Raw genomic sequence first — 25,926 nt, 5'->3', positions numbered from 1 at the left:
TTGACGGAATTCTGACGAAGTTTACAAAAATATCCATAGCTGCACGTTTTAATAAGTTAAGGGACCAATGGTCATATATTTTTAGTTAAGGGACTATTGATCATTACTCTAATTGGATTAAAGTTGAGCAACCATTGCTACGATTTTCTCTTCCCAAAAAGATTATCTCTCCCTTTAAAACCTACTAAGATTATATTAAATGGGAACTTTAATGAAAAACTCATGATACTGTTCATTTTAACGAAAAACCACATTTGTATACTAAAAAATCAATCATAGTACTATTTTACTTTAGCCTTTATTTTGTTCTTATCTTTAAAACTCAAAATTTTCAAGCTATTTTCATTAGTTTTTCTTTATATTAATTGGGTTACTAATTTTGATTATACTAATCAAACACATGGATTTGTAATTGCAGTGTACGCGTTTTTCATTTTCAAACACCTTCTGTGGGTCTAAATTAGTTTGCAAGTTCTTCGTACACGTTTTTTGGTCTTTACTCATCTGCCTTTTCAACTCAATTCAAACTTCTCAGCTGGGTTTTCTCTGGGTTAACTCGGATTTTGCTTTCAAGACTCTGCTGGGTTTGCTCTGTTTTTTGCTGGGTTTTTGTTGATAGTGACAAAGATGATCACGAAGTGGAAGTTCAGCATGTTGAAGGACCGGTTGGGGTTGCTGGGTGTGGTGGTGGTCTGCTTGCTGATTCAGAATCTGGGTTTTTGTTGGGGTTTGAATAGTGAAGGTATGGGATTGATTTGAGCTGCTGGTTACTGTTTGTATCCCGAGAAAGTGAAGGAAAATTGAAACGAAAGATGGTTGTTTTTCTTGTGCAGGTTTTGCGCTTTTGAGGTTTAGAGAGAGAGTAGAGAGCGACCCCTTTGGTGCTTTGGCGAATTGGAACGATGAGGATGGAGAGGTTGATCCCTGCTCGTGGTTCGGGGTCGAATGCTCAGATGGAAAAGTTGTGGCTCTGTGAGTACTTTTTTCTCTTTTCTTTCTTTCTTTCTTGCTTTTCTTTCTATACAATCTACTAATTCAAGTTATTGAGGAGCTTAATTAGTTAAGAAGATATTAATTTGAAACCGAAGTTCGAAAGGGAAAAGTGTCGTTTCTTCTTATACAATTGATACTTTGTGTGTGTTGGGGAGGATTGAACGTAGGAGCTCGGTGTAGGGGTTGAATGTTCTTAACCAACTGAACAACTTCCTCGATTTTGATTTACCGATGAATTTTGTTAGTAATTGAGATTTTTAGTGCCAAGTAATCAATATTATGTTATGAGGTTTTAGAACAGCATGTCTGTAGGTGCCGAAGGGGCCTAATATGATCGTCGGGCGATATAATTCATGATTATGGAGTACTAGTTATAGCTTTACTCTTAGTTTTATTGCCCCGTGAATTCTACAAAAGAAAGTAAAAACCGGGAACTCGAAGACTTGAGGATTGCATTTTTTTTTCAAGCTATGATTCATTGTGCTTAATAGGTGATTTCAATTTGCTGATTTTGCCCAACTGATTCTAAAGTTAGATGTAATATGATGTGCAGGAACTTGAAAGATCTTTGTCTTGGAGGAACGTTATCACCTGAGCTCGGGAAACTTGTCCACATAAAGTCTATGTAAGTGTTTTTGTATCGTTGCTTCGATCTGTAATGATTAATAGTAAATTTCTTTGAGCTCTCTCTGGTGAATCCTGCTAAAGTGAAATTTTTCTTCAGTATTTTGCGCAACAACTCCTTCATGGGGATCATTCCTGGAGGGATCAGCAGGTTGAAGGAATTGGAAGTGTTAGATTTAGGATACAATAACTTCAGTGGACCGCTTCCAGCTGACCTTGGCAGTAATTTTTCATTGGCAATCCTGTAGGTTGATCTGTCAAACAATTGAGTTATTTTCTTGATCATTTTTTCCGACGTATGTATAGTAACTCAGTTTTCTGCTCACATTGCAGCCTACTTGACAACAACCGGCTTCTTGGCACCTTATCTCCTGAAATTTACAATCTGGGGTTGCTTTCTGAATTTCAAGTTGATGAGAATCAGCTTTCTGGTGCGGGCAGAGAAGCATCTTGCAATGAAAGATCTAATTCATGGTATGTGATTACAATTGAGGCTTCGCAGGACTAATGATCTAGGAAAATGAGTCTTATTACCTTCTGTCGTGCATATTCTAGTGCCAATTATATGCCTCTTACTTTAGTCTTGTTTTCTTTGCTAGGAACCTCGCTCATTCTGAACACTTTGTTCATGGGAGAATGCTGCGAGTGGCAAAACCCTCTTCTCCAACTGATGAATTACCACCACAAGTTTCTTTAAATAGTCCTAGCTTCAAACCACCGAAATCCAACGCACCACTATCGCCAAAAGTTGCAAAACGTTCTCGTTTAGTCTCAGTACCAAATCCTTCCGCACCTACCCCATCTGCTTCTCCACCTTCACTTTCTGCTCCGGTGCCTGCCCCTTCCAAAAGTGAAAGTTTCATAACGAAGCATAAAGCCGCAATATTAATTGGAGGCATAGGTGGTGGTGCTTGTTTTGTTATAATTTCATTCATCTGTTTGTATCTCTACAAGACCAACAAGGTAGCTACTGTCAAGCCTTGGGCCACAGGGTTAAGCGGACAGCTACAGAAAGCGTTTGTAACTGGTAAGGCTTATTTGATAATAGAAAAAGATGATCTCTGCCATCAGTTAGATACATTGTGCGTGCTGCAAGTTTTGTATCTCTCTGGATTAATCATGATAGGGAATTTTGATTGCAGGTGTACCAAATCTTAAGAGATCAGAGCTTGAAGCGGCTTGTGAAGATTTCAGTAATGTAATAGGTTCTTCACCGATTGGTACAGTGTACAAAGGAACATTGTCTAGTGGTGTTGAAATTGCCGTGGCTTCCCTTGTAGAGCCGTCTGCCAATTACTGTTGGACCACCAATTTAGAGTTGCAGTTTAGGAAGAAGGTATGAAACAAACAAAAGTTGTATATTTATATGCTTGCTTAATCTGTTCTGGCAGGGCCTAATGTTCCAATGGTTATGGTTTCAGATCGAAAAATTATCGAAACTGAGCCACAAGAACTTTGTCAGCCTTATCGGGTACTGTGAGGAAGGGGAACCTTTCACCAGAATGATGGTTTTTGAATACGCTCCAAATGGGACACTTTTTGAGCATTTACACAGTGAGTATAGAGCTACATTCTCTCAAATGTATGTGTTTGTGCTAATTATGCATGAGATATCTAATGCTAGTGAAAACTGCAGTAAAAGAAGCTGAGCACTTGGACTGGGGAATGCGACTGAGAATCGCAATGGGCATGGCCTACTGCCTCGAGTACATGCACCAGCTGAACCCGCCTATAGCTCACAACAACTTGAATTCAGGATCCATCCAGCTAACAGAGGATTATGCACCAAAAGTCTCAGAATTTAGCTTCTCGAACGAGATAGCTGAAGCTGAAAAAGAATCATCCAGCATAGAACTTTTTACCATACCATCGGCAAACAGAGAAAGCAATGTCTACAGCTTTGGTGTCATATTGTTCGAAATGGTAACAGGCAGACTCCCTTATGCAGTGGATAATGTCTCACTTGAAGACTGGGGTGCGGATTACTTGAGAGGCGATCAGCCCCTCAGAGAAATGGTTGATCCGACTCTAGAGTCTTTCCACGAAGAGCAACTGGAGCAAATCGGGGAAGTTATAAGATCTTGTGCCCGCCCTGATCCAAAACAAAGACCTCCAATGAGAGAAGTCACTGCAAGACTAAGAGAAATTACCGGAGTTACACCCGACGGGGCATCACCAAAACTCTCACCTCTTTGGTGGGCGGAGCTTGAAGTTATGTCTCATGATGGAAGCTAGAAGATGAATGCCAAGATTTGTCACTACGAACCATGTGCAAGTCTTCATCTTCCGTGGGTGGCAAGGCACAAAAAAATGTTTACCTTAAGTTAATACCGCTTGTATTTACAGCAGGGGGATAGAATTCTACTTGTATATAACCTGAGATAGGGTGGAAAACATAATCCTTTTGTTCAGCAGAGTAAAACTGTAAAAGTAAAACACAACAGTAAATCAACCTGGCAATCAGTTTGTTGGTTCATTCATGTAGGATGAACTTCAATGAGAGAGAAGAGCAACTTTCTTTTTTTTTTTGGGGGGGGGGGGGGTTATCCCTCAATTGGTTGAGTGGATTGGATTGAAGGTCTCAAACATGATGCAAGCAAGATTTTTAATTTTCCAACGTGAAATTCATTCTCTCAACATTCGAAGACTCGCGAGTGTGAAAAAAGAAAGACTTAACATTTTAGGAATCTTAAAAGAAATTAGATTAAAGATGTCTATTTTGAAAAAAAGGAGACCAGTTGGTGGTTTCGTTATAGTAACTCATTCTTTCAAGGGTCATGAAGACTCACAGAAGTATTTCAACATTTCCTAGCCATCATCGTGCTGTTAGCTAATGCCAAGAATCGAACCAAAAGGTGTCGTATTCCACGATCATAAATAAGAAATCAAATTAGCCAAAATTGTTTTGACTTTTCAACTAGGATGCTTTGCAAATTTGTCGATATAATATGCAAACATAGTTAGTATTAAAATTTTAATAAAAAAATATAACTCATTGATGTGAGTTAGGTCAGTTAAGTACGGGAATGTGTCCACCCTCTTACATCGCAGCCAAGTTCAATGTCAATAAATATAAGCAAGCATAGAGATACTGGGAAGATTTTGATTAGGCATATGCCAGTGGCCTTCGCGTAGTGGTAGTTGACATGCAACTTAGTAGCTCCCACGTCCGACAACGTTAGACTGTGTCGCCAAACAATCCACTAACCTTATAAATACCACCCCATCCAATCACTCTTCCCTCAACCCAGCTTTTCTGCTAAGCACTTTCAAAACAAGCTCCTGCAATCCTTTCCCTAACCCCCAAGAAATGGCAAGCAGGAGTCTTCTAATCTTCATCTCCTCCCTCCTCCTCATCTCCCTCTCCTTCCCATCCGCAACCGCCACCGACTACTCCCTGAAAACCCCCGAGCAACCGGACCATGTGGTGGTGGAAGGCGTGGTGTATTGCCAGAGCTGTGACCACTACGGAACATGGTCCTTGACCGAGGCTGAGCCCATTCCGTCGGCAAAAATCAGCGTCATCTGCAAGGACCACAAGGGCCAGGTGAGCTTCTACAAGTCTTTCGTGACGGACGTCAAGGGCTACTTCTATGCACAGCTTGATGGCTTCAAAATTGGACAACATCTTTTGGACCATCCTCTTCATGGATGCAAAGTGAAGCTTGTTTCTTCTCCTCTGGAAAAGTGCAGTGAGCTCAGCAATGTGAATTACGGGCTCTATGGCGCCCCGCTTCGTTACGAGGACAAGAGGTTGTGGGGGAGGAACTATGAGGCTGTTGTTTATGCTGCAGGGCCCCTGGCTTTCCGTCCTTCTAACTGCCCTACTACTCACTCTTGATTCAGAACACCGGGTTTTCGCTGATTAATTTTCCTCCTTAAGTTAACCTTTGTTACTTCTTTTTTTCCATTGTTTGATTTTTGTGTTCCAAATGTTATTGTGTCTCAGAAGTTGTATTGTTTCTTGCATAAACTGGTTTTGTACTGCAAAGTGATGAAATGACATGTTTCATTTATTTGTTTTATCCGTTCTTTCGAAGAGAAACTGGCTAATTTCTCATGCACTTGGGATGCGAGATGATTAAAAAACATGACAGTGCGTGATTGCCTTAGGATCCTATCATCTCAGGTTCCCTAGATGCCCGAAAGTTCTTGTTCTTTGGATTATGTAGAAAATAGGGGACAAAGTTTATGAGATTGTAGGCACAATTCAGCTCAAACTAAAATTGGAAACTTCAAGTACAAGGGATGAATGGGGAAAGAACACAACTCATTACATTCCACAACAAATCCGAGAAAACTGCAGCGCGCACACACACACCCCGCCATTGCAATTGTTCCTAGAAGTCCAGGGGCATTCCAAACATCTTATTGATCTCATCCATGGCCTCCTTTGTTGTTACAGTGGCCTCGAACAAATCCGAACCTCTTGATCCTCCCGACAAATCTAGCATTTTGGTCCAAGTTATCATCAGGAAGTATAGAAAACCCACCAAAATCTTCTTTCCTATCAATTCCTCTGTCCTGCTTCTTCACTCTCCTCTTTCTTACAAAATCCATAGGCTTCCCGAACATGTTATTGATATCATCCATGGCCTCTTTTAAGTTTATTGTCGGGTCGACTAAACCATGGTGGCAAGCATTTTCGACCTCCTCTGGCTCATCCGAAATGGTGGCCCCAACAAACCTACAAACCATTGTATCCTCCCTGAACCTCGGTCGAGATGAGCCTCCAACGTCCAAATCACTGGAACTTTCACCTGGAAGATCCTTCGGTTTTGGAAACACAAACACATTTCTATGTGAAGCTGGTGAGGTAGAATCATCTGTTGGATTTTGGACGCCACTCTGATCAGGGCTATCGTTATCATCATCAATGAAAATGTTTAAAGGTTCTTGGTGAGACTGTTGGGTAGCAGTTCTACTCATCTTCCTTATTATTTTCTGATTTCCCTCCATTATCCAAGTCGTCATCAACAAATACCTGGCATCCACTTAAAAGATCTAGGATTGTAGATTGTAGGGAAAACAAAACACACAGGAAAGATATAACTCTATACAAGGTTTTCACTGTGATTCATCCTCTACAAAGAGAGGCTGCATGTATTTATATTTACGTACTTAATACATCAGGAATATGCTGCACGTGGTACATGTGTTTGAGGACCTATAAACTAACAAGCAGTCCATGCTGCACATGCTGAGGACAAATATAAAATTAACAAGTCCATGATCATCTCCATGCTGTCCGTGCCTGACTTGTCGAAGACCACATGTGGAGATAGAAAACTGATATATAAAACTGACAGCCCATACTTCTTGGTTCCCACTTTCAAGTTCTAACTGTGCGTCTAACATCCCCCCGCAAGCTAACAGAACGAGAAACGACTGGAAGCTTGGACACCAGCATTTTGAAGCGTGCAGAAGACAAACCTTTTGTACATAGGTCTGCAACTTGATCTTGGGAACATATGAAATTCACTAGCACCTCTCCACGAACTACCTTTTCTCTCACATAATGATAATCAACTTCCAAGTGCTTGGTGCGTGAGTGAAAAACTGGATTAGACGCCAGGGAAATTGAGGAAATATTATCACACCAAATCGTAGGACAAGCAAGATTAAGTTGCAAGTCCCTGAACAACGAACGCAACCAAGATATTTCAGCAGCAGTGTACGCAAGTTGTCTGTATTCGGCCTCAGTGCTAGAACGAGACACTGTCTTCTGCTTCTTTGAACTCCATGAAACTAAGTTCGAACCCAAGTAAATACAAAACCCACCAGTAGAATGTCTCGTGTCCGGATCACCGGCATAATCCGCGTCTGAGAAAGCACTGAGTTGCATTCCTCCTGGTTTATATACCAGGCCATGATCATACGTTGCCTTCACATAACGTAGAATCCGTTTTACAGCCAGCCAATGAGTAGTTTTTGGGGAATGCATAAATTGACACACCTGGTTAACAGCATAAGACAAATCTGGCCTTGTTATTGTCAAGTATTGCAAGGCACCAACAACACTTCTGTAAGTTTGAGGATCACTGTGCGTCTCACCATCCCAAGCACTCAACTTTTGTCCACAGGGAACTGGGGTAGAGATAGGTTTAGCATCCATGAATTTGGTGCGTTTCAAGAGATCAAGAGCATACTTGGACTGATCCAGATGCATATTGTTGTTGAAATGTGTTACTTCAACACCAAGAAAGTAATGAAGAGGCCCCAAATCCTTCATCGAAAACAACGTACCAAGCTTCTGGATTAAATGATTCATTTGAACTGGACTATTCCCTGTCAGCAAAATATCATCGACGTAGATCAAAAGAATCAAATAAACCCCACGATTTTTGAACACAAATAATGAATAGTCACACTTTGAAGCTTGAAAACCCAACTGAAGTAAAAATTCGGAAAACCTTTGAAACCAAGCACGAGGTGCTTGTTTCAAACCATACAAACTTCTCTGCAGTTTACAAACATGAGTTGGGCATTGCTGATCGACAAACCCTGCGGGCTGTCTCATATACACCTCTTCTGCTAGATAGCCATGTAAAAAGGCGTTCTGGACGTCCAGTTGACGAACATGCCATTTATTCGATACTGCAAGACTAAGAACCATCCGAATAGTACTATGTTTAACCACTGGGCTAAAGATCTCAGTGTAGTCAATCCCTTGTTTTTGATGGAAGCCATTGGCTACTAACCTTGCCTTATGACGTTCTATGGAACCATCTGCACACCGTTTTATTTTATACACCCATTTGTTAGGAAGCAAGTTCATCTGAGAATGATAGGGCACCAAACTCCATGTCCCACACCGTTGCAGGGCATTGAACTCTTTTACCATTGCATCTCTCCACTCCTGATGTTTTACAGCCTGACTAAAACAAGTGGGTTCAACAAGGTTGTCAGTAGTAACAACATGCAATGCATATTTAGGGTTTGGTTTACGAACACCAGTTTGGGAACGAGTAGTCATTGGATGATGTTGCTGTGATTCTTGCACGGACTCACTCACTGGTTCATTATTTGGGACACACGAAACTATTTCTTGCTCATTTGAGGGTCCTATGGCTGATGTAGGTTGTCTAGGATTTTGGGGAGACACGTTGAGATGATTTGGAGATGGTGGAGGTATTATAGGTTGGCTAATAAGTGGTAGCAGCAATGGAGATTGGTTAGGATTAATTTGTGGGTGTAACACAGATGCTGACGCAGGTGGAGGTGGAGTAGTGGGGGGAGACACGACTTGAGGGAAAGCATTTGGATAATTAAAAAATAAATCATGGCAAGATACAGTACCGTTATCAACGCATTCCACTGAAGGTGTGAGTTCCTGGAAAGGAAAAGAGTCCTCATCGAATAGGACATGGCGAGACAAATAAACTCGTCTCGTGGATAAATCCAAACATGTATATCCTTGATGATCCAGCGAATACCCTAAAAATACACAAGACTTTGATTTGGACTCAAGTTTATTTTTAGTATACGGTCTCAACCAAGGAAAACAACGACTCCCAAACACTTTGAATGACTCATATTTAGGCTTTTTGTGAAACAATTTTTCATAGGGTGAAGTATTATACAATACACGAGTAGGGAGTCGATTAATTAGATATGTTGCCGTTAAAAAGGCATCAAACCAAAATTTGGAAGGAACATGAGCATGAGACAACATGACTAAACCAGTTTCAACAATGTGACGATGTTTTCTCTCAGCGAGACCATTTTGTTCAAGATGTTTGGGACATGAAAACCTTTGAGAAATTCCATGTAAAGCAAGAAATTGACTGAATGCATGACTCTTGTATTCTCCACCTTCATCACATTGTAGAGTTTTAATTGAACAATTAAACATATTTTCAACTTTTGTTTTGAATTTAACAAAAATCTCGAACACTTCTGATTTATTTTTCATGGGAAAAATCCAAGAGTATCGTGAAAAATCATCCACAAATAATAAATAATAACGAAAACCTTCATTTGAAATTACTGGAGAGCACCAAACATCGGAATGTAAAAGTTCTAAGGGAAACATGGAAATAGACTCGGATGAACTGAAAGGCAACTTGGAACTTTTGCCTAACGGACAAGACTGACAAAACTTGACATCACTTGTGCCATGAATTGGCACTTGATTATTCAAAATTAAAAACTTTATGATTGTAGAAGCAGGATGCCCTAGACGAGAATGCCATTTCTGTGCAGAGACACGGACGCCTACAAAGGCTGAAAAAGGATGATTGGATACTCCACGGCCATTTGGAAATGGGTACAACCCATTCTCACACCTCCCTTGGAAAATCGTCCTCTTGGTCTTGAGGTCCTTAACAACAAAATAATATGGAAAAATTAGAATGTAGCATTTGTTATCTAGGGTAAATCTATGGGCAGAGATAATATTGGTAGAAGCTGACGGACAATGTAAAACATTCTTAAGGTTAAATGAGCAAGAATTAGCATTAATTTGATTTGAACCAGAGTGAGCAATAACGAGTCCAGTATCATTACCTACACCACCAATGTTTTCATTACCGTTGTACGCTTTAGGATTAACCAAATTCTGGAGATCAGGTGTGATATGTGCATTAGCGCCTGTATCAATTAACCACGAACCATTTTTCTGACGGTTCAAGGGGATGGATGAGGAGGCCATTGCACTGAGACGCTGGGCTGGAATGCGTCATTCGTATGCAGCATTCATGCGCTGGTAACAGTCAAGGGCAGGATGCCCTTCTTTTCCACAAATCTGGCAGGTTATTCGTCATCCTCCACAACGTTCCCCATTACTGGCAGGAACACGTTGGTAATTATTGTTGTTGTTGCGAGGACCAAAACCTCGTTGGTTGACACTACCACGGTTAGACGGAAAGCCAGCTCGTCCACCACCACGAGAACGTCCACCACGTCCTCTTGCAGCTACAAAGGCATTCACAGGGGCTGATTCAACTAGTGAAACAATTTGTTCAGCCATTCTCCTCTCTGTAGTCAGGAGAAGAGATTCAAGAGTAGGGTACGTGATCGGAGTATCACGTGCCTGTGCTGCATTAACCGTCATTTCGAACGCGGAACCTAGATTATTCAAAATGATTTGGACGAGTTCATCATCGTCCACAGGCTTACCAACTAGAGCCAAATTGTCAGCAATGGCATTCATCTTATCAAGAAAGTCAGCAATAGATAAATCACCCTTCTTACATTGGAGTAGTTCATTTCGCAGGAAAAGAATTCGATTCTGCGAAGAAGAAGCATACCTTTGCTCCAGTGCTTCCCATGTTGCACGAGCTGATCGTTTGCTTGCCACAGTAGCAAGGACAGAGGCTGTAAGGGAGCCATTGATCCAACTCAGGATCATTTGGTCTTGCTGCATCCAAGTGTTGTAGGCGGGATTGACAATGGTGCTTCCAGCGAGATACTTGGATGGACAGACAACGGAACCATCCACATACCCCATAAGATCACGACTCTTAAGGATTGGAAGAATCTGGGCTAACCATAACGGATAGTTAGTCCTATCGAGCTTGATGTTGACAATGGTAGTCATGGACGAAGACATGTTGATTAGAGCAGTTGCAGGTGGTGGGGTTTGCTGGGAATCAGGGAAGGTGTTGTTGTTGTTGGAAGACATGCTGGAAAAAAAAAATTATGGATCGTTTGTCGTTGGACTTAAGAGGCTCTGTATACCATAAAAGATCTAGGATTGTAGATTGTAGGGAAAACAAAACACACAGGAAAGATATAACTCTACACAAGGTTTTCACTGTGATTCATCCTCTACAAAGAGAGGCTGCATGTATTTATATTTACGTACTTAATACATCAGGAATATGTTGCACGTGGTGCATGTGTTTGAGGACCTATAAACTAACAAGCAGTCCATGTTGCACATGCTGAGGACAAATATAAAATTAACAAGTCCATGATCATCTCCATGCTGCCCGTGCCTGACTTGTCGAAGACCACATGTGGAGATAGAAAACTGATATATAAAACTGACAGCCCATACTTCTTGGTTCCCACTTTCAAGTTCTAACTGTGCGTCTAACACCACTGTCCACATTATTGTTCTTTGGTTGGGATTGGCGAGGTCTTCTACTAATGGGAGCCGTCTCTATAGGCTCTCGAAACATGTCGTTGATGGCGCTCATGGCCTCTTTCATGTTTATAGTAGGATCCACCAATCCATGATGACACGCATCTTCCGCTTCAGACTTTCCAACAATGGCAGTGTCTACAAACTTCACCACAACTGTATCATCGCCGCCAAACATCTTCGGTTCCTCTGACCCTCTTCCAGAAGTCACTTGACGCTTACTTCTAGACGGATCATGTTGGGATTCTATAGGCCTGGCCCCGATTCTGCAGGCATTTTCTTTGCTTCTTTCTCCATTTGGAGGGATAGTCCGATCCAACAGAGGCCTTTTCGTGGTCGTCCTCTTTTCCTGGCGATGCACAACAATTTTCTACGGTTAAAAGGAGTGCTGACAACACAAACTACAATCCCTATACACCAAAAACAAGATTAATAAACTACCTGGTTTCTGTGTCTCCTGTGTCTCTCCATGCGTTGAAGGAACTGCTCGTATGACTTCTCTAACGCTCCAATGGGCTCTGCAAGGCTGTTTGGCAGTTAATAAGATGTAATGTAGCAGCGGTTCAAGTCAGAAATGTACATACACAGAAACATTCATGTGGATGCAAATTTTCTCCTCTTCGATCTTGGACGATTTTGCACCTACAAAACAACTAGCACCTTAGGTTAAGGCCAAAAGCCTCACGCGCCCACGATGAATGGGGGGGGCTTTGGCCGAAGAACCTCCGATGCCAAAGTTAGAAATTGAGAGAGAAATAGTGTTTAGAGTGTTTTGGAATTTTTGCAAGAGGTTTGGAATGAATTTTTGGTGAGAATATGTGTTTATTTATAGAGTTAGGGTTTGCCCTATTTTGAATAATAGTAGCCAGCCATAGGGTTTTTGTGGGGGTTAATTTCATGTTTAATTTGCCAATTTATTGGCTAATTAAATATGAAAATAATAAATGGGTGGTTATAAAAATGAATGATTATTTTAATAAGGAAAATGGGAAAGATGAGGATGTGAATAGTGGAGGCCGGTTTTGGGCTATTAATTGGGTGATTTTAGGAGATATGGTAGGTTTATATTATTTAGCTAATTGATTAGCTAAATAATGAAATAGAAAATACTAGGTTTTGGGAAATACCTTATAGAAAGGATTTGATGAGAGAAGTTTTTAATTGTTACCTTTTTTGGGCACTTTTGACTTGATTGAAAGATGATTGCCCACTGCTCGCGCGTAGGAATCCTTGTATGCTTCGAGGGTATTTTTGTCCTCTTTTGTCCAAAAATCCACGTGTCGCCTAACGAATATTTTTGGCTCCACAATTCATATTACGGTCATTATTGCTCAAATTCGCGACGTATACTACAAATTTGGATTGCAAATTGGCATCGAAGCTACAAATTAGCTAAACAACATACCCAACGCTACGAAACAGAAACGAATCAGGTATAATTTTACTTCCTCCAGAAATTGAGAGCATCACGATAGATTCAATGAGAAAGGGAAAATGCTGAAAACTTACTTTTGCACTCCCAAGTGGTACATCTTCTCAGCCTCCTCAAATTTCTTGTTCTTTTCATAGTAGAGAGCATATGCCCGGTAGAACAAGGAGTGCTTTGTCCCGATTTGATTCACCACCATTGTTCTCAACAAAGCTCTTGGATCATCGACAAAATCCATCTACTCCACAAACCAAAGATCAAGAATTGGAAAAACCGAATCGAACCCATTTCATATATTTCCCTCAATTTTCTCAGCAACCAAACAGTAGCTATGAATCAATCAAAATCCAAAATACCCAGAAGTCGCAATCACAAAGACAGGGGTAGAAAAGTTACCAACTTCAACCAAACTCGAATGTAGCGCAAGTCTTTTCGGTATCGCCGATCAGACTCGAATGTCTGCGCGCATTTCTGCAAGAAGCGAGGGAGCTTCTCCTTCAGAGTGCGAGGTGGGAGTGAGTCGTTCATTTTTCGAATCCCTCTGCAACCACATTGTGAAATCAAATGGGTTAAACAATAAAACGGTAACTGATAGAGAGGAAGAGATGGAGGTGGCGAGAGGGTACCTTAGCCATGGAAGAAGAGGGTCTTTGCCGGAGTAGGTTTTGATGTCGGAGATTAAGGAGGTGAGAAGATCGTTGTTGGACATGGTGGTAACGGTGGTGGAGGTGGAGGTGAAGGTGGAGGAGGGGGAGGGAGGTTTTATTTGAATTTTCGAAATAAGGGAGGAGCCGTTGCGCGCAACTCCAATTTATATGGAGTTGGATTTTTTTTTTTTTGGTATAGATTCTGTGACAGATATTTTAGAGCTTGGCGGTGATACTGTTCATGTCTTGTAATATGAGTTGACGGTAAAGTTAATATTTCATCGACATAAGACATAATATTAATAAGTAGAAAAGTATTCCTTATGATTATGATGAAAAATATCATTAGACTTAATGTCCGTTTAAATGATTATCGTTAGACCTTATTATTTTAGACGGAAAATGAGATATACGCTTTAAATTTATCCTTAGAAAAATAAAATAAAACTTTAACAAAAAAAAAAAAAAAAGAAATGTTCCGACCCGCGAAAGCCCAACAAAAAGAGAGCAGGCCTTCACACAATCACACCCACTGCAGCAAGTCACTGCTGAGTGGCCTTCAAAATTCATCACCGCCGCCGCTCGTTGTACTCCTTTTCCCAAACCGCCGCCCTCCACCTTCCCTAATCTCTCTCCCATGGAAAAATCCGACGCCGAAACTCAAAACGCTAACGACGACCGCGACGAGCAAACTCCCTCCAATGTCAACGGCACCGTAGACGACGAGCCCGAACCCGACGAAATCGATGACGAAATGGACGAAGAAGAAGACGAAGACGAGGAGGAGGAGCCACCTCTGCCGCGAAATCCCCTCTCCCAGGAGGCCCAGTTGCGTGCGGAGAAGTCCAAGCTAGAGAAAATGGTCCGTCGGATGTCGACCGAGCGGGTCGATCTGAGGGTCCACGACGTTCTGATCAAGGGAAATACGAAGACGAAGGAGCATTTGATCGAGGCCGAGCTGGCGGAGATTAAGAAGGCCGCCACCATGCAAGAGCTGCTCGAGGCCGCCGCAATTGCAAATGCGAAGCTTCAGAAGCTTGAAATATTCGATGCGGTTCGGATCACGCTCGATTCTGGCCCGCCGGAGCTGCCTGGAACTACCAATGTTATTGTGGAGGTCGTCGAAACTAAGAGTCCAATTTCTGGCGAAATCGGTGCTTACACGAAGCCAGCGGTACATTCTCTGTTACTATAAGTTTCGTGTATTTGTATATATTGGTTTGGTTTGCTGAATTGGTGAGATTAGGGTTTAGTACGTAGAATAACTACAGACTGTTTGGTTGCTGAGAAATTGGAGGAAATGGAAATCTGGATTGTATTAATTACTTGCACATATGGGCGTGAAATAGATGGCATGTGTTGAAAATTTTAAATCCCACATCGATACCAATATACTGGTAAAACCTATCCATATCTGCTGCTGCCAGTTTTTTTCGCTCCAAAGGATCATGATATTATGAAACTAGGAGGCGTGGTTAAGTGATGAATGCAAATGTGGGAGCTAAAATGCCTAATATGTTGTGTTCTCTTATTTCTTAATTGTGAACAGATGCATAAGCATGGTATCCGTCGTGTCTTACGTGTAATGTTTTTGTAGGCTAGGTCATGGACTGCTGAAGGAACGCTTAAGTTCAAAAATCTGCTCGGATATGGGGATTTATGGGATAGTTCTTTGGCGTATGGGCCCAACCAAACGTCGGAGTTAAGTGCTGGCCTGTTTTTGCCCAGGTTCAAAGGGTTTGTAACTCCAGTGATGGCACGAGCATTCCTGCTTTCCCAAGATTGGATGGAGTTCTCTTCTTATAAAGAGCGCATGATGGGGCTCTCTCTTGGACTGATTTCATCAAAACACCATGATTTGGCATACAACCTGGGTTGGCGAACGCTAGCAGACCCATCACAATTGGCCTCGAGGTCAATAAGAAGGCAGCTCGGCCATGGATTACTTTCTTCAATCAAATACACATTTAAGATTGATAGGAGAAATTCACCTTTGAGGCCAACTCAAGGTTACTCATTTGTTTCTACAAGTCATATTGGTGGCATTGCACCTGATCATCGAAGCACGAGGTTTTTGCGTCAGGTTTAGTACACCTTCTCTTCTTTATTTTGGTTATCTTTTTTATTTTAGTTTCTTTTTAAGCCGAACTGATGAAGGGAAAGCGAAAAATATAAATTTATGTATATATGTCTTTCATGTTAAATGCTTTTGATTGTCATTCGTATACCCACCTGCTTAAGAGATCTATAAATGTTTTAACCATACTTTCATGTTTAGATAATTAGGTTACTAATGATAGAACGTTTCCTAGGATTGTCATTGCATAATGAGATGTTTCTAATATTTCTGATCTGGAACGATTCTTCTATTTCATATTCTTGAATAACAACCATGACTGCTTTTTTCTAGTAGGCCATCTTAGATACAACCTGTTCATTTTCTTGCATATTACTGACCCTCTTAACTGCTCATGTTGTGGACTTGATACATTATTCAGATACAACTTGTTCATTTTCTTGCATATTACTGACACTCTTAACTACGCATAATTAGAAGAGGAACATGAAAGAAAAACAACAAGACCATTCTTTTCTCTACCCTGTTTTTGGAAATTGACAAAACCAATATGATTGTTTGCTAATTAGTGATTTTCAAAATCTGAAAGTCTGTTATGAAGCTTTCTTTGTCCTGTAGTAAATTGTGTGCATTGTTATCTTGTGGCCTGATTCAAGGTAGTGAAAAGTGGCAACTTCTTATTGGATATATGGCCTTTTGCTTAAATCAGTTGATCTATGTTTATGGCTAAATATGGGTTTTGTTAAGAACCAAATTAAGGATTGATTTTTACCCCCTTTCCACTTATTCTCTAGACCTATTTGCTATTAAACTTATTAACTTTCTTCTCTTACTGTATGCTGCAGGAGTTTGATATTCGTTATGCAGTTCCATTAGGATTTTATCATGCTGCACTTAATTTTGGGATCTCCGCTGGAGTTATTTTTCCATGGGGGTGTGGATTCTTGAACAAGCCCTCATCCCTTCCAGAGCGGTTCTTCCTGGGTGGTGATTTCTCTCCAGTTTGCTCTGTGGGGGGCCCTACGACAGTGTGGGGATTCAAGACAAGGGGACTAGGCCCCACTGAACCAAGAAGGCATGTTGGAGATAATTCTAATCAGGAGAATTCAGAATCCCCTGGAAGAGATTCTATTGGAGGAGATCTTGCTGTTTCTGCATTTGCAGACATTTCATTTGATCTTCCACTTCGCTGGTTAAAAGAACATGGAGTGCACGGTCATATTTTCGCAGGTGCGGGGAATCTGGCAAAATTGACGGAGAATGAGTTCCAAAACTTTTCTGCCCCGAAGTTCCTTCAGTCATTTCGAAGTTCTGTGGGAGCAGGGATTGTTGTCCCTACCAAATTCTTCCGCCTAGAGGTTAGCTATTTAATCTGATTTTGAAGTAAAAATTTAAGAAAGGAAATTCATGGTACATATAATTCTTGCATCCGTGATATGTATTATATGAAGATAGATTGCATGCAGTAATGGGCATAAGGATCCTCTTTCTTCAAAAGGGTTTTCTTTCATGGTCTTATCTGCTTATATACTGGGTTGCTGCTGTTCTGGGAAAACAATCTAATTTTACGACATGGTAATTTCGATTCAGGAAGGCTTCTGAAATCTTTGGAAAATTGTTTAAATGGATTTTGTAAATAATCTGTTCTTGTACAAGTCTCATCAGTTAAACTCCTCTGTAGGGTATACATGTGATGCATGCCTGTTTTCATTTGTGTATGTGTGTTGTTTTGCCCTGAGTTCGTATATGTGTTTGGTTCATACTTTCTATTTGGTTGCCTGGTTAGCAAGATCCCTATGATCTCAGGGTTTAACAAGCTCGTTCTTTTGTTGTCAGTGCAACTACTACTATATACTGAAGCAATTTGAGCATGACCGTGGGAAGACTGGCTTTCGCTTCAGCATCTCAGCTCCGTCATAGAATCTGGGAATTTGTTTTTTTGTTGTGATATTTGATGTTCGGCTAAACTTGAGGGCGACATAAAGAGCAAGTCGTTTGAGGTACCTGAGGTTTTTTTTTTCTCCTTTCGGATTGACAGCCCTGCTTATTTTCTTAGAATCTTAGTTCAGACATCGATACAAGTTTTTTGTTTTGTACTTTCAACTTTAGAGTCTAAAGTTTAGACTAAGATTTGAGAAAGCATGGTGCTTGAAGATGCACATACGGAGAAAAATAACATGAGATTTCCGGTGCTGGAACATATAAACATGGTTATGGTGATTAAAACTGTTGAGAAAATCCTGGAATTGTCGTATTATTCCAATGAATATTTTCATACCATTTATTTCTCGCCTGTATGTATATCGTATCTTCTGCTGCTTGTCACGTTTGACGGAAACAATTTAGGAACAGAATTATGTTTCATTGCAACGAAACCCTTTGCCCGGAAACTGAGCAACTCTCTTCTTTTTTTTCTCTTTTACAGGGGATCAAACTCAGAAATGTTCTCGGAGCCCTTTGCAACTTTCTCTTTCACTTCATGTCGTTTTATGTCATGTGGCAATTTTGACTACACCCTTTTGGAAATTCCTCCGTCTGGATGATTTTGCAGTTACTTTTTTGCCTTGTGGCGTGTTAGGGTTTTCGGGTCCTTTGGACGGAGGAATTTTTGAAAGGGTGTAGTCGAAATTTAGAATTTAGATGACAAATTTTTTGGTTTGGGCTTTTTTCTAATATTTTATCCATTGTAATTCTCTTATCTCAATGGGGCTTTAGAATTTAGATGACGAAAAATAAAATGACACCTTAAAGAGAATCGGGTAGGATCAGAAATAGGGGCGGGAGAAAGACCGTGCCTCTGTTTACGTCGATTAGAAAAAGGAGCCCGCCGCATCTGCAGTCTGCACCACCACAGCAGACCACTAGAGTCAATTAGTAATAATGTGGTTCAAATTTGTCCTTAGTGAGAATCGAACCTAAGACTTCTCGCTTACAATTGAAGTGAAATACTACTAAACTGTAGTACTAAGCGGCGACTTATTTTCACTTTTAAATAAATCTGGTAAACATAGCCACAAACGCTTTTAATTGTCAAAAACATTTTCTTTCCAAAAGCAGTCCGAACAAACCTTTTAACCCGTAAACAAACAAACCAAGGATGCTAGTAGAGAATGGAGATCCCGCGCAAAAGAGCTTTCATAATCCAACCAGATAGTGGTTTTTGCGCCTTAAAAACTTCACGTAGGCAGCACCAAACGCGTGAAGTCACCAGCGTCCCGCAGGTCCACGCCAGTGGTACAATATTTTATTTGAAATAAGTGTCTGTAAACCAGAAGCTCAGTATTTAAGGAAGGTTTAGGGTTTAGGGTATGCCCAATGTTCGAGCTGGAGAAAATGGTACGGCCAAGAGCGAGAGGACCGTCGTGTTCTAATAGACACCAACAGCCAGGTCGATTTCCGGTCATTATGCAGACGGGAGCCTATGAAGAGAATTATTCATATTCCTTTGGAGGAGATTTTGTTGTTTCGGCTTATAAAGACGTCCTTTCATTTGATCTTCCATTCCAGTTGGCTGGCTAAAAGAACATGGAGTCCATAGGCATATTCATGCAGGTGCCGGAAACATGGCAAAATAGACGGAGAGCGAGTACTATATAACTCTTCATTACCGAAGTTCCTTCTGTCATTCGGAAGCTCAGTAGGAGCTGCTGGGGTTGTTGTCCCTACAAAATACGGCCGTCTAGAGGTTATAAGCAATATAATCTGACTGTGTAGATGACAAGCAATACATGCATGTTCTCATGTTCTGGTTTGGGGTTTAGGCTTTGTGAAACAATTCGAGGCTCTTTGGAAGTGCTTATGAACAAGTGCCCCTTAGTTTTTCGATCGATATATATGGGTTTTGTTAATTTCGAATGGGAATGCTCTTTGGAAGTGCTTATGAACGAGTGGATACTGCAAATGGTCTGCTCTTGCGAGTTCACAAGTGAACACCTTAAGATTTAAGAGTAAGACATATATATGGTGAACTGCCTATTTAGTCTCTAAATTATCGATGAACTGCCTATTTAGTTTCTAAATTATCATCTCAGTGAAAATTAGGTCCCTAACTATTTTTTTTTTTTTTTGAAAAATCAGTCTCCAAACTAATAAAATCTGTCAATTACATCTCTAATATTAGGTTCGAAGCTATGATCTGTCCAATATTTCGTCAATTTAAGTTACGTGACTTGCATGTGATCCATTTTAGAGAGTAGATAAGTAGTTTTTCATTGTTTAAGGACTTATTTTCTTCAAATAAATGGTGTATGGAGTTAACTTTGAAGGATAGATTAGTCGTTAGATTCGTAACCTATATGCAACATCATGGGCTTATATGCAAGAAAATGTTGGCAATATCCTTTAAAATGTGTCATGTGACTTAAGTTGACGAAAAATTAGATAAAATAGCTTTGAGTATTAATTTAAAGATGAAATTAGCAGTTTTTAATGAATTTAAGGACTTATTTTACCCAAAAAATAATTTAAGAACCTAATTTTCACTGAAGTGTTAATTCAGAGACTAATTCGGCAGTTCACCCATATAGATATACACATTGCATGACAGCATGAGTGCCTGCAGTCTTCATGTTTTTGTGTGTTTTTTCTTATTTGGCTGTTTGTTCCTTGGTTTTTATGCGGTTGCCCTAGTTAGTTAATTAGCAAGATTCTTAGCTTATGTTCTCAGAATTTAACAAGTTAGTTGGATTTTTGTTGTTATGCTTATAATTGACTTTATTTGAAGACTTATTACCAAAGTCCTCTGAATATTGAATATATACCGATCGTTACATCTTTTTTCTTCCTATTTCCTATCCTATATTTTCCGTCCAATCTTAATGTTGCAATTCAGGGAGCCAAATCATTATTAATATGCTTGTAATTCCTGAGTTTCCAGTCTATTTTTGTATTCAAACTTCACTACCAACCCTACAAGCAATATTGGCGAAAGAAATGTGAAAGGCATGACTTTGGTAACTGGCTGAAAAGATACTCTTGAAAATTCGAGTTATGCAAGTGGTGAATTGTCCTTGTAGATATGAACTTCTTCTTCAACTTGTTACAGCGTTTTGCATTCAAACCTTTTCATTTCTCTTCATGTAACTAAGAATATGGTGGATTGTCCTAGTGAATCTGAACTTCTTCTTCAACTTACAGTGTTCCGCATTTAAACTTTTTCCTTTCTCTTGATGTAACTAGGAATATTATTGTTGGAGAACAATTTAGAAACAAAAATAACAGAAATACAGAACTTGAAATACTTATACTTTATTACTAAAAAATAATTACAATACAGAATGAAATTACATAATAAATACATAAATAAAATGATACTAACTTGAATGAATCAAAAGTAGAGGCTAGCGCAAAAGTTATGTCTTTCGAACAGTATTTTCATTCCACTCTGTGCTTATGGTTCTACAACGTCTGCTAGAGCAGGATACAATTACCTAATTCTACAACCCGCATTGGATTATAGAATTCTAGCGAATTGTTTTGTTTGTTTACTTTCTGGAAAGTTTGTACAGAAGAAAAGGAGGAAGAAAAAAATTATCTATGATGGAAATGAGACTCTAGTTATATAGGCTCTTTCATACCTCTTCAAATACTTTTGGGTGTATCTGAAGCTACACAAGAGTTGTGTCTATTAATCAAAATATTTTTAATTAATTTTAATTAAAAACTTAATTAAAATATAAAATTAATGATCTCATGGCCCTTGTCTTGATTAATAAATATTAATATTTTGGTATAATCATCAAGCCTAAATTAGTCGTCAAAGCCTCAATCCTCATTTTAAAGGGTCAAACACCTAATCACTAATAAAGGAGACTAAATTAATATAAGAACCTCAAGTTCCCTTGAGTTCCCCGATGTGGGACTTAAAGGAGCTCAAAACTCCAACAATTATATTGTTTACGATAAAAATGAAAAACCTTTGAGCTATAAAATCTTTGGAATGTTGCCCCACATTTCTATCAGACGATACATAATGCGTTAGGACGGGTAACATATCGCCTTCGCGGGCCTCACAAATTGGCAGAAATGAAAGGGAGATTAAATATACTTTGAGATTACTTAAAATATTATTAGGTTCAAAGTTATTCCTTTTGATGCATGCATGCGTTACTATAGTATTGCGTGACACCATTTGTTATATAATATACTCAACTTGCACATAGTTAATTGATTAAAGAATATGTGGTATACAGTCATATGACCTTGGACAGATTTTTCAGTTTGTTTCGGTCCGGTATACAAAAGTGTAATTCTACAATTGGTTGAAAATTTGAAAATAACAATTTTCAATTAATTATATTATGACACTTGGTGTATCAGGGTTATACTTCAGACACATTGAAATTTTTCTCCTGACCTTGGTGAGTATTGACACACACATATATAAGCTCAGTAAATGTGCGTGTACGTATATCAATATTTGATATTTGGGGATGGTATTGTGGCATATATAATTAAGAGTAATAATAATTAATTTGTTTTCCGACCAATAGAAATACTAAATGAGGTGCTTAAAATATGATTACTTAGTTTAGTGCCCCTAACATGGACAACGTTCGTGATAAACTCTTAATAATCAACTATTACCTATATAAAATAATAATGCTATATAAACACACTAACTACCTGCTAAAATGCTCTCTTATTAGATGGATTGTGGTATGTGAGACTTATCACTATTAGAAAGTGTCAACAATTAAGTTAACTTTCTGTCTAAATAACATTACATATAGTCAATTACATTGAATTGTGTTAATTTTTTTCTAGAAAACTTCGACGGTATGAGGGAATTTTATTGATATAAAAAAAGGATACACTTAGTCAGGAGGAGACATAAACATAACCCCTCATAATACAAGAAAAAAATGATAAACAAAAGATACATGAAAGGAAAGGGGGACATAAACCTTACCATTCTAGAAACAAAAACAGCAAAAATACACAAAAAAAAGAAGAGGGGGGACATGAAACCTAACCCCTCTAAAGCTGAACCTAAAGGTCTAAACCTGCAAAACAGAATAAGCCACATCACAAGGTTAAGAAAAAAACAAGAAGTGAGTCAAACCTGTATGTCGAGATGCACATTAATTTGAGAAGTGGAAACCAAGCAACATGGTCTGAAAACAAAGCAGCATGGATCGCCATTGGAGGAGAAATATGTCATACTAAAGTTGGAGAAGACAAGCCCATATTAGCAAAATTGTCCGCAACTACATTGCCTTCGCGACATATGTGAGAGACATAGAAAGTCATATTTTGAATGCGGTCCAAACAGATAGACCATTACGTATGAAGAGGCCAAGGAGAATCAAAATCAGTCGATTCGAGGGCATAAATAACTAGAATTGTTTTAATACAAAATTGAGAGACTTGAGAGAAGTTGAGAGTTGTATACATTAGTTATTGTAGCACATTGGGTTAGCCGAATTGATTAGAACAATGTGCTCCAACCTACACTAAAATTCGTAAGTTAATGTAGGTTATTTTATCATTTGTCAAAACGATACAAAAATAATTTGCGAGTCTTTTGCTGATTTTTTTTTCCTTCCTATTTTTCTTTCTGCAACACACACACATGATGATGATGATGATGATTGCTTATTATTAAATTAGGTAGATGAGAAAAGGACAGACATCCTCATCTTCAAGCAAATCGATCCGCATAAACAGGATCACGAGTTTTCATGCAAGAAAAATAAATCAACAATTGTAATAACAAAACTGAAAAAAGAAGAAGAAAAACATAAAATATAACCGAGGTACTCTTGGGAGTTGACTTATAATTCATCATATGGAGTAGGTGTTGGGTGCTGCCGAATCTTTCAGACAAACCTCTCTTCCTCCTCTCTTCCTCCTCTATTTTAAATGTTTTGGAAAACATTATAAAGAATATTTATAATATATCTAGCCTTGTAGTAATTAATAAGGGTAATGCTTCCCTCGTTTTTATTAGTAAGGAGGAAATTCATCATCTCCTTGTAACGTGTGTTTATTGAGAATATGCTATTTGTTATAATAATCGTCAATTTGTATGCACATATGTAGGCTAAGGCCTCGTTTGGTACGTCGTATATAGCATCGGATAGGATTATTAATACGGAGCCAGGTGTTTGGCGCGCTCTCGTATTAAATTGGACCGGACTAATTTAATCCGATGCTCTTATTTTATACGGTGTACGCCCTCTTAATAAACCCGTCCAAAAGGAGTGTATAATTTAGTCGGGTCCTTTCTCTCTCGCGCGAACTGGGCTTTCTCTCTCACTTCCATCGCCGTCTCATTCTCTCACCGACTACATTCTCCCCGTCTCCTTTGGCTGGCTATGTTCTTGCCATCTCCCCTGCCCAACTCTGTTCTCCTGGTCTCCTCTCATCGACTCCGTCCTCCTCTGCCGACGTTGATCTCCCCAGCTCTGTTCTCCTCGTTGCCATTTTTTTGGTTTAATTCAGACGCCCACAGAGAGACCAATCGCACCACCACTGCACAAATTCTGAAAGATTTCATTTGGGTTTTAGAACCTTGACTTGGATTCGATGACAAGATTCGAAAATTCGGAAAGATTTCATCTGGGTTTTACGATTTTGCATGTTTCCCCTTTTTTTGTTTTCTAATTGTGATTTAATTTCATTAGTTCGGGGTATTTTTTGGATTAGTTTCAGATGTACAGAGGGGGAAGATCTGCTTGACGATGCATTTCAATGCCTCTTTAGGCCAAGAATTGTAAGGAGATAGAGACTGATGCTGTTAGGGGACAGTGCGGCGGAGAGATCTGGGGAAGACTGAAGCTTTTTTTTTTTTTTTAATTGTATTTGATTTAAATAAAAGAAGATTTTGTTTTTTGTTTTACTTTGATCCATTAGGTGGTTGTGAATTTTATTAAGTGTAAAAAAAAAATAAAAAATTCCCCTTGTTTTTATTAATCATCTATTTTTATCTTTAAAAAGTAATAATACTTTGAATTCTTCTTATTCGGTATAGTACCAAACGCAGTATAAATAATACGGTCGTTAGTCCGATACTACACCAAACGTCCGATTAATTTAGTCAGTACTATCCGGTGGCTATTTATCCTATCCGACTGAAATAGTCAGTACAGTCCGAGCTGCCAAACGAGGCCTAAGTGGTTGCAAAATCGAACTGATTTAAAAAAAAAAAGATGATCTTTAAAATCTGAGAAAGATAATAAACGATTTCAAATAAGACATTTGAATAACAAAATGATGCCACGGTAGAAGAAATAACGAGGACTTTCTTCCTTAATTACTAATTCTCACTTTCCTCGTTTTCATTTAAAGTAAACTGAAAAAAATTGTGATGGTGGATGAACTTTTTTGAAGAGGCATACCTAGCATTTCTTTGACGGCTGTGATTTCTCTCAGGATGCTTGTGATGAGTGAACAACTTTAGTCTTTAGTGGTTACATATTATTATGATGAATTGATGATATATATATATATATGTATGTATATATGTATATGTATGTATATATGTATTTGTATGTACATATGTATATCATATGCAGTGATTCATCATTATATATACATATGTTTTGTTGTAAGCTTGCATTAATGAAGGTTACAAGTTACACGAGGCCAGAATATTTGGTTTCAGTTCAAATATTTTGAGGTCAATATTTCTCATGCATGCCCGGCTTTATTTATAAGGAATTTATGGGTATGATATTGCAAAAGTTTAAAGACGATGTATGAAGTTGTAACTGCATCCAAATTTAAGAGTGCAAAATATACTCATAATAATAATATGTGTTAATCGGTTAACGCATGTAAATGAAAGATAGGATATTCTTTCTTCAAAGTCGAAATCCTCTCATGAATCTCTGTGCTCGAAGCTCAATGATATAGATCCGGATTGTTGAAGAGAGAGAAAGAGGATTCGGATCCTTAGTTTGTATGAGATGAGCCAATAAAATAGACTAATTAAGGACCACATGATTTAAAATGAGTGATCCGGATTTTCTGTCCATCAGCCCCGAACATAGAAATGGGGAAAGAATCTTAATTCCTTTCTTCCAAACACAAGTCACGAGCAGACGACCTAAACTTCTTTTTT

General features: G+C 39.1%; 3 protein-coding genes and 1 pseudogene across 4 annotated transcripts; 3 read left to right on the top strand and 1 right to left on the bottom strand.

Annotated features, from left to right (window-relative positions):
- Positions 1-413: 413 nt before the first annotated feature.
- Positions 414-4,114, top strand: LOC126619156 (inactive receptor-like serine/threonine-protein kinase At2g40270). The gene is made up of 9 exons (XM_050287441.1): positions 414-742; positions 834-972; positions 1,547-1,618; positions 1,718-1,861; positions 1,951-2,091; positions 2,217-2,644; positions 2,760-2,953; positions 3,039-3,171; positions 3,254-4,114. The coding sequence occupies exons 1-9, from the start codon at positions 628-630 to the stop codon at positions 3,850-3,852; spliced, it is 1,965 nt and encodes a 654-aa protein (XP_050143398.1). The 5' UTR covers positions 414-627; the 3' UTR covers positions 3,853-4,114.
- Positions 4,115-4,849: 735 nt separating this feature from the next.
- On the top strand, positions 4,850-5,642 carry LOC126619176 (non-classical arabinogalactan protein 30-like). The gene has a single exon (XM_050287468.1). It carries the CDS (start codon positions 4,928-4,930, stop codon positions 5,456-5,458), a length of 531 nt encoding a protein of 176 aa, XP_050143425.1. The 5' UTR covers positions 4,850-4,927; the 3' UTR covers positions 5,459-5,642.
- An 87-nt stretch (positions 5,643-5,729) lies between these two features.
- On the bottom strand, positions 5,730-14,171 carry LOC126619184 (mitotic spindle checkpoint protein BUBR1-like; annotated as a pseudogene).
- Positions 14,172-14,273: 102 nt separating this feature from the next.
- Positions 14,274-18,615, top strand: LOC126619166 (uncharacterized). Of its 2 annotated transcripts, XR_007621984.1 has the most exons (5): positions 14,274-14,957; positions 15,381-15,866; positions 16,706-17,218; positions 17,697-17,860; positions 18,286-18,615. XR_007621984.1 is itself a non-coding variant. In XM_050287452.1 (4 exons), exons 1-4 carry the CDS (start codon positions 14,421-14,423, stop codon positions 17,778-17,780), a joined length of 1,620 nt encoding a protein of 539 aa, XP_050143409.1. In that variant the 5' UTR covers positions 14,274-14,420; the 3' UTR covers positions 17,781-18,144. The 2 variants fall into 2 exon arrangements, 1 of the variants encoding a protein (XP_050143409.1); XM_050287452.1 differs by lacking the exon at positions 18,286-18,615 and having other exon boundaries at positions 17,697-18,144.
- Positions 18,616-25,926: the final 7,311 nt, after the last annotated feature.

This window comes from Malus sylvestris, chromosome 1, assembly GCF_916048215.2.
Source record: "Malus sylvestris chromosome 1, drMalSylv7.2, whole genome shotgun sequence".
NCBI classification, from domain to species: Eukaryota; Viridiplantae; Streptophyta; class Magnoliopsida; order Rosales; family Rosaceae; genus Malus; species Malus sylvestris.
Note: the sequence above shows the minus strand (reverse complement) of the source record. Positions and strands in the feature narration are given on the sequence as shown.

Excerpts from the sequence above, each read along its gene's own strand:
- LOC126619156 (XM_050287441.1), top strand. The coding sequence starts at position 628 with ATGATCACGAAGTGGAAGTTCAGCATGTTGAAGGACCGGTTGGGGTTG. Across the intron at positions 1,862-1,950 it reads AATTTTTCATTGGCAATCCT|CCTACTTGACAACAACCGGC; the intron begins GTAGGTTGATCT and ends CTCACATTGCAG. Across the intron at positions 2,092-2,216 it reads AATGAAAGATCTAATTCATG|GAACCTCGCTCATTCTGAAC; the intron begins GTATGTGATTAC and ends TTTCTTTGCTAG.
- LOC126619176 (XM_050287468.1), top strand. The coding sequence starts at position 4,928 with ATGGCAAGCAGGAGTCTTCTAATCTTCATCTCCTCCCTCCTCCTCATC.
- LOC126619166 (XM_050287452.1), top strand. The coding sequence starts at position 14,421 with ATGGAAAAATCCGACGCCGAAACTCAAAACGCTAACGACGACCGCGAC. Across the intron at positions 15,867-16,705 it reads GCACGAGGTTTTTGCGTCAG|GAGTTTGATATTCGTTATGC; the intron begins GTTTAGTACACC and ends TGTATGCTGCAG. Across the intron at positions 17,219-17,696 it reads CCAAATTCTTCCGCCTAGAG|TGCAACTACTACTATATACT; the intron begins GTTAGCTATTTA and ends TTTTGTTGTCAG.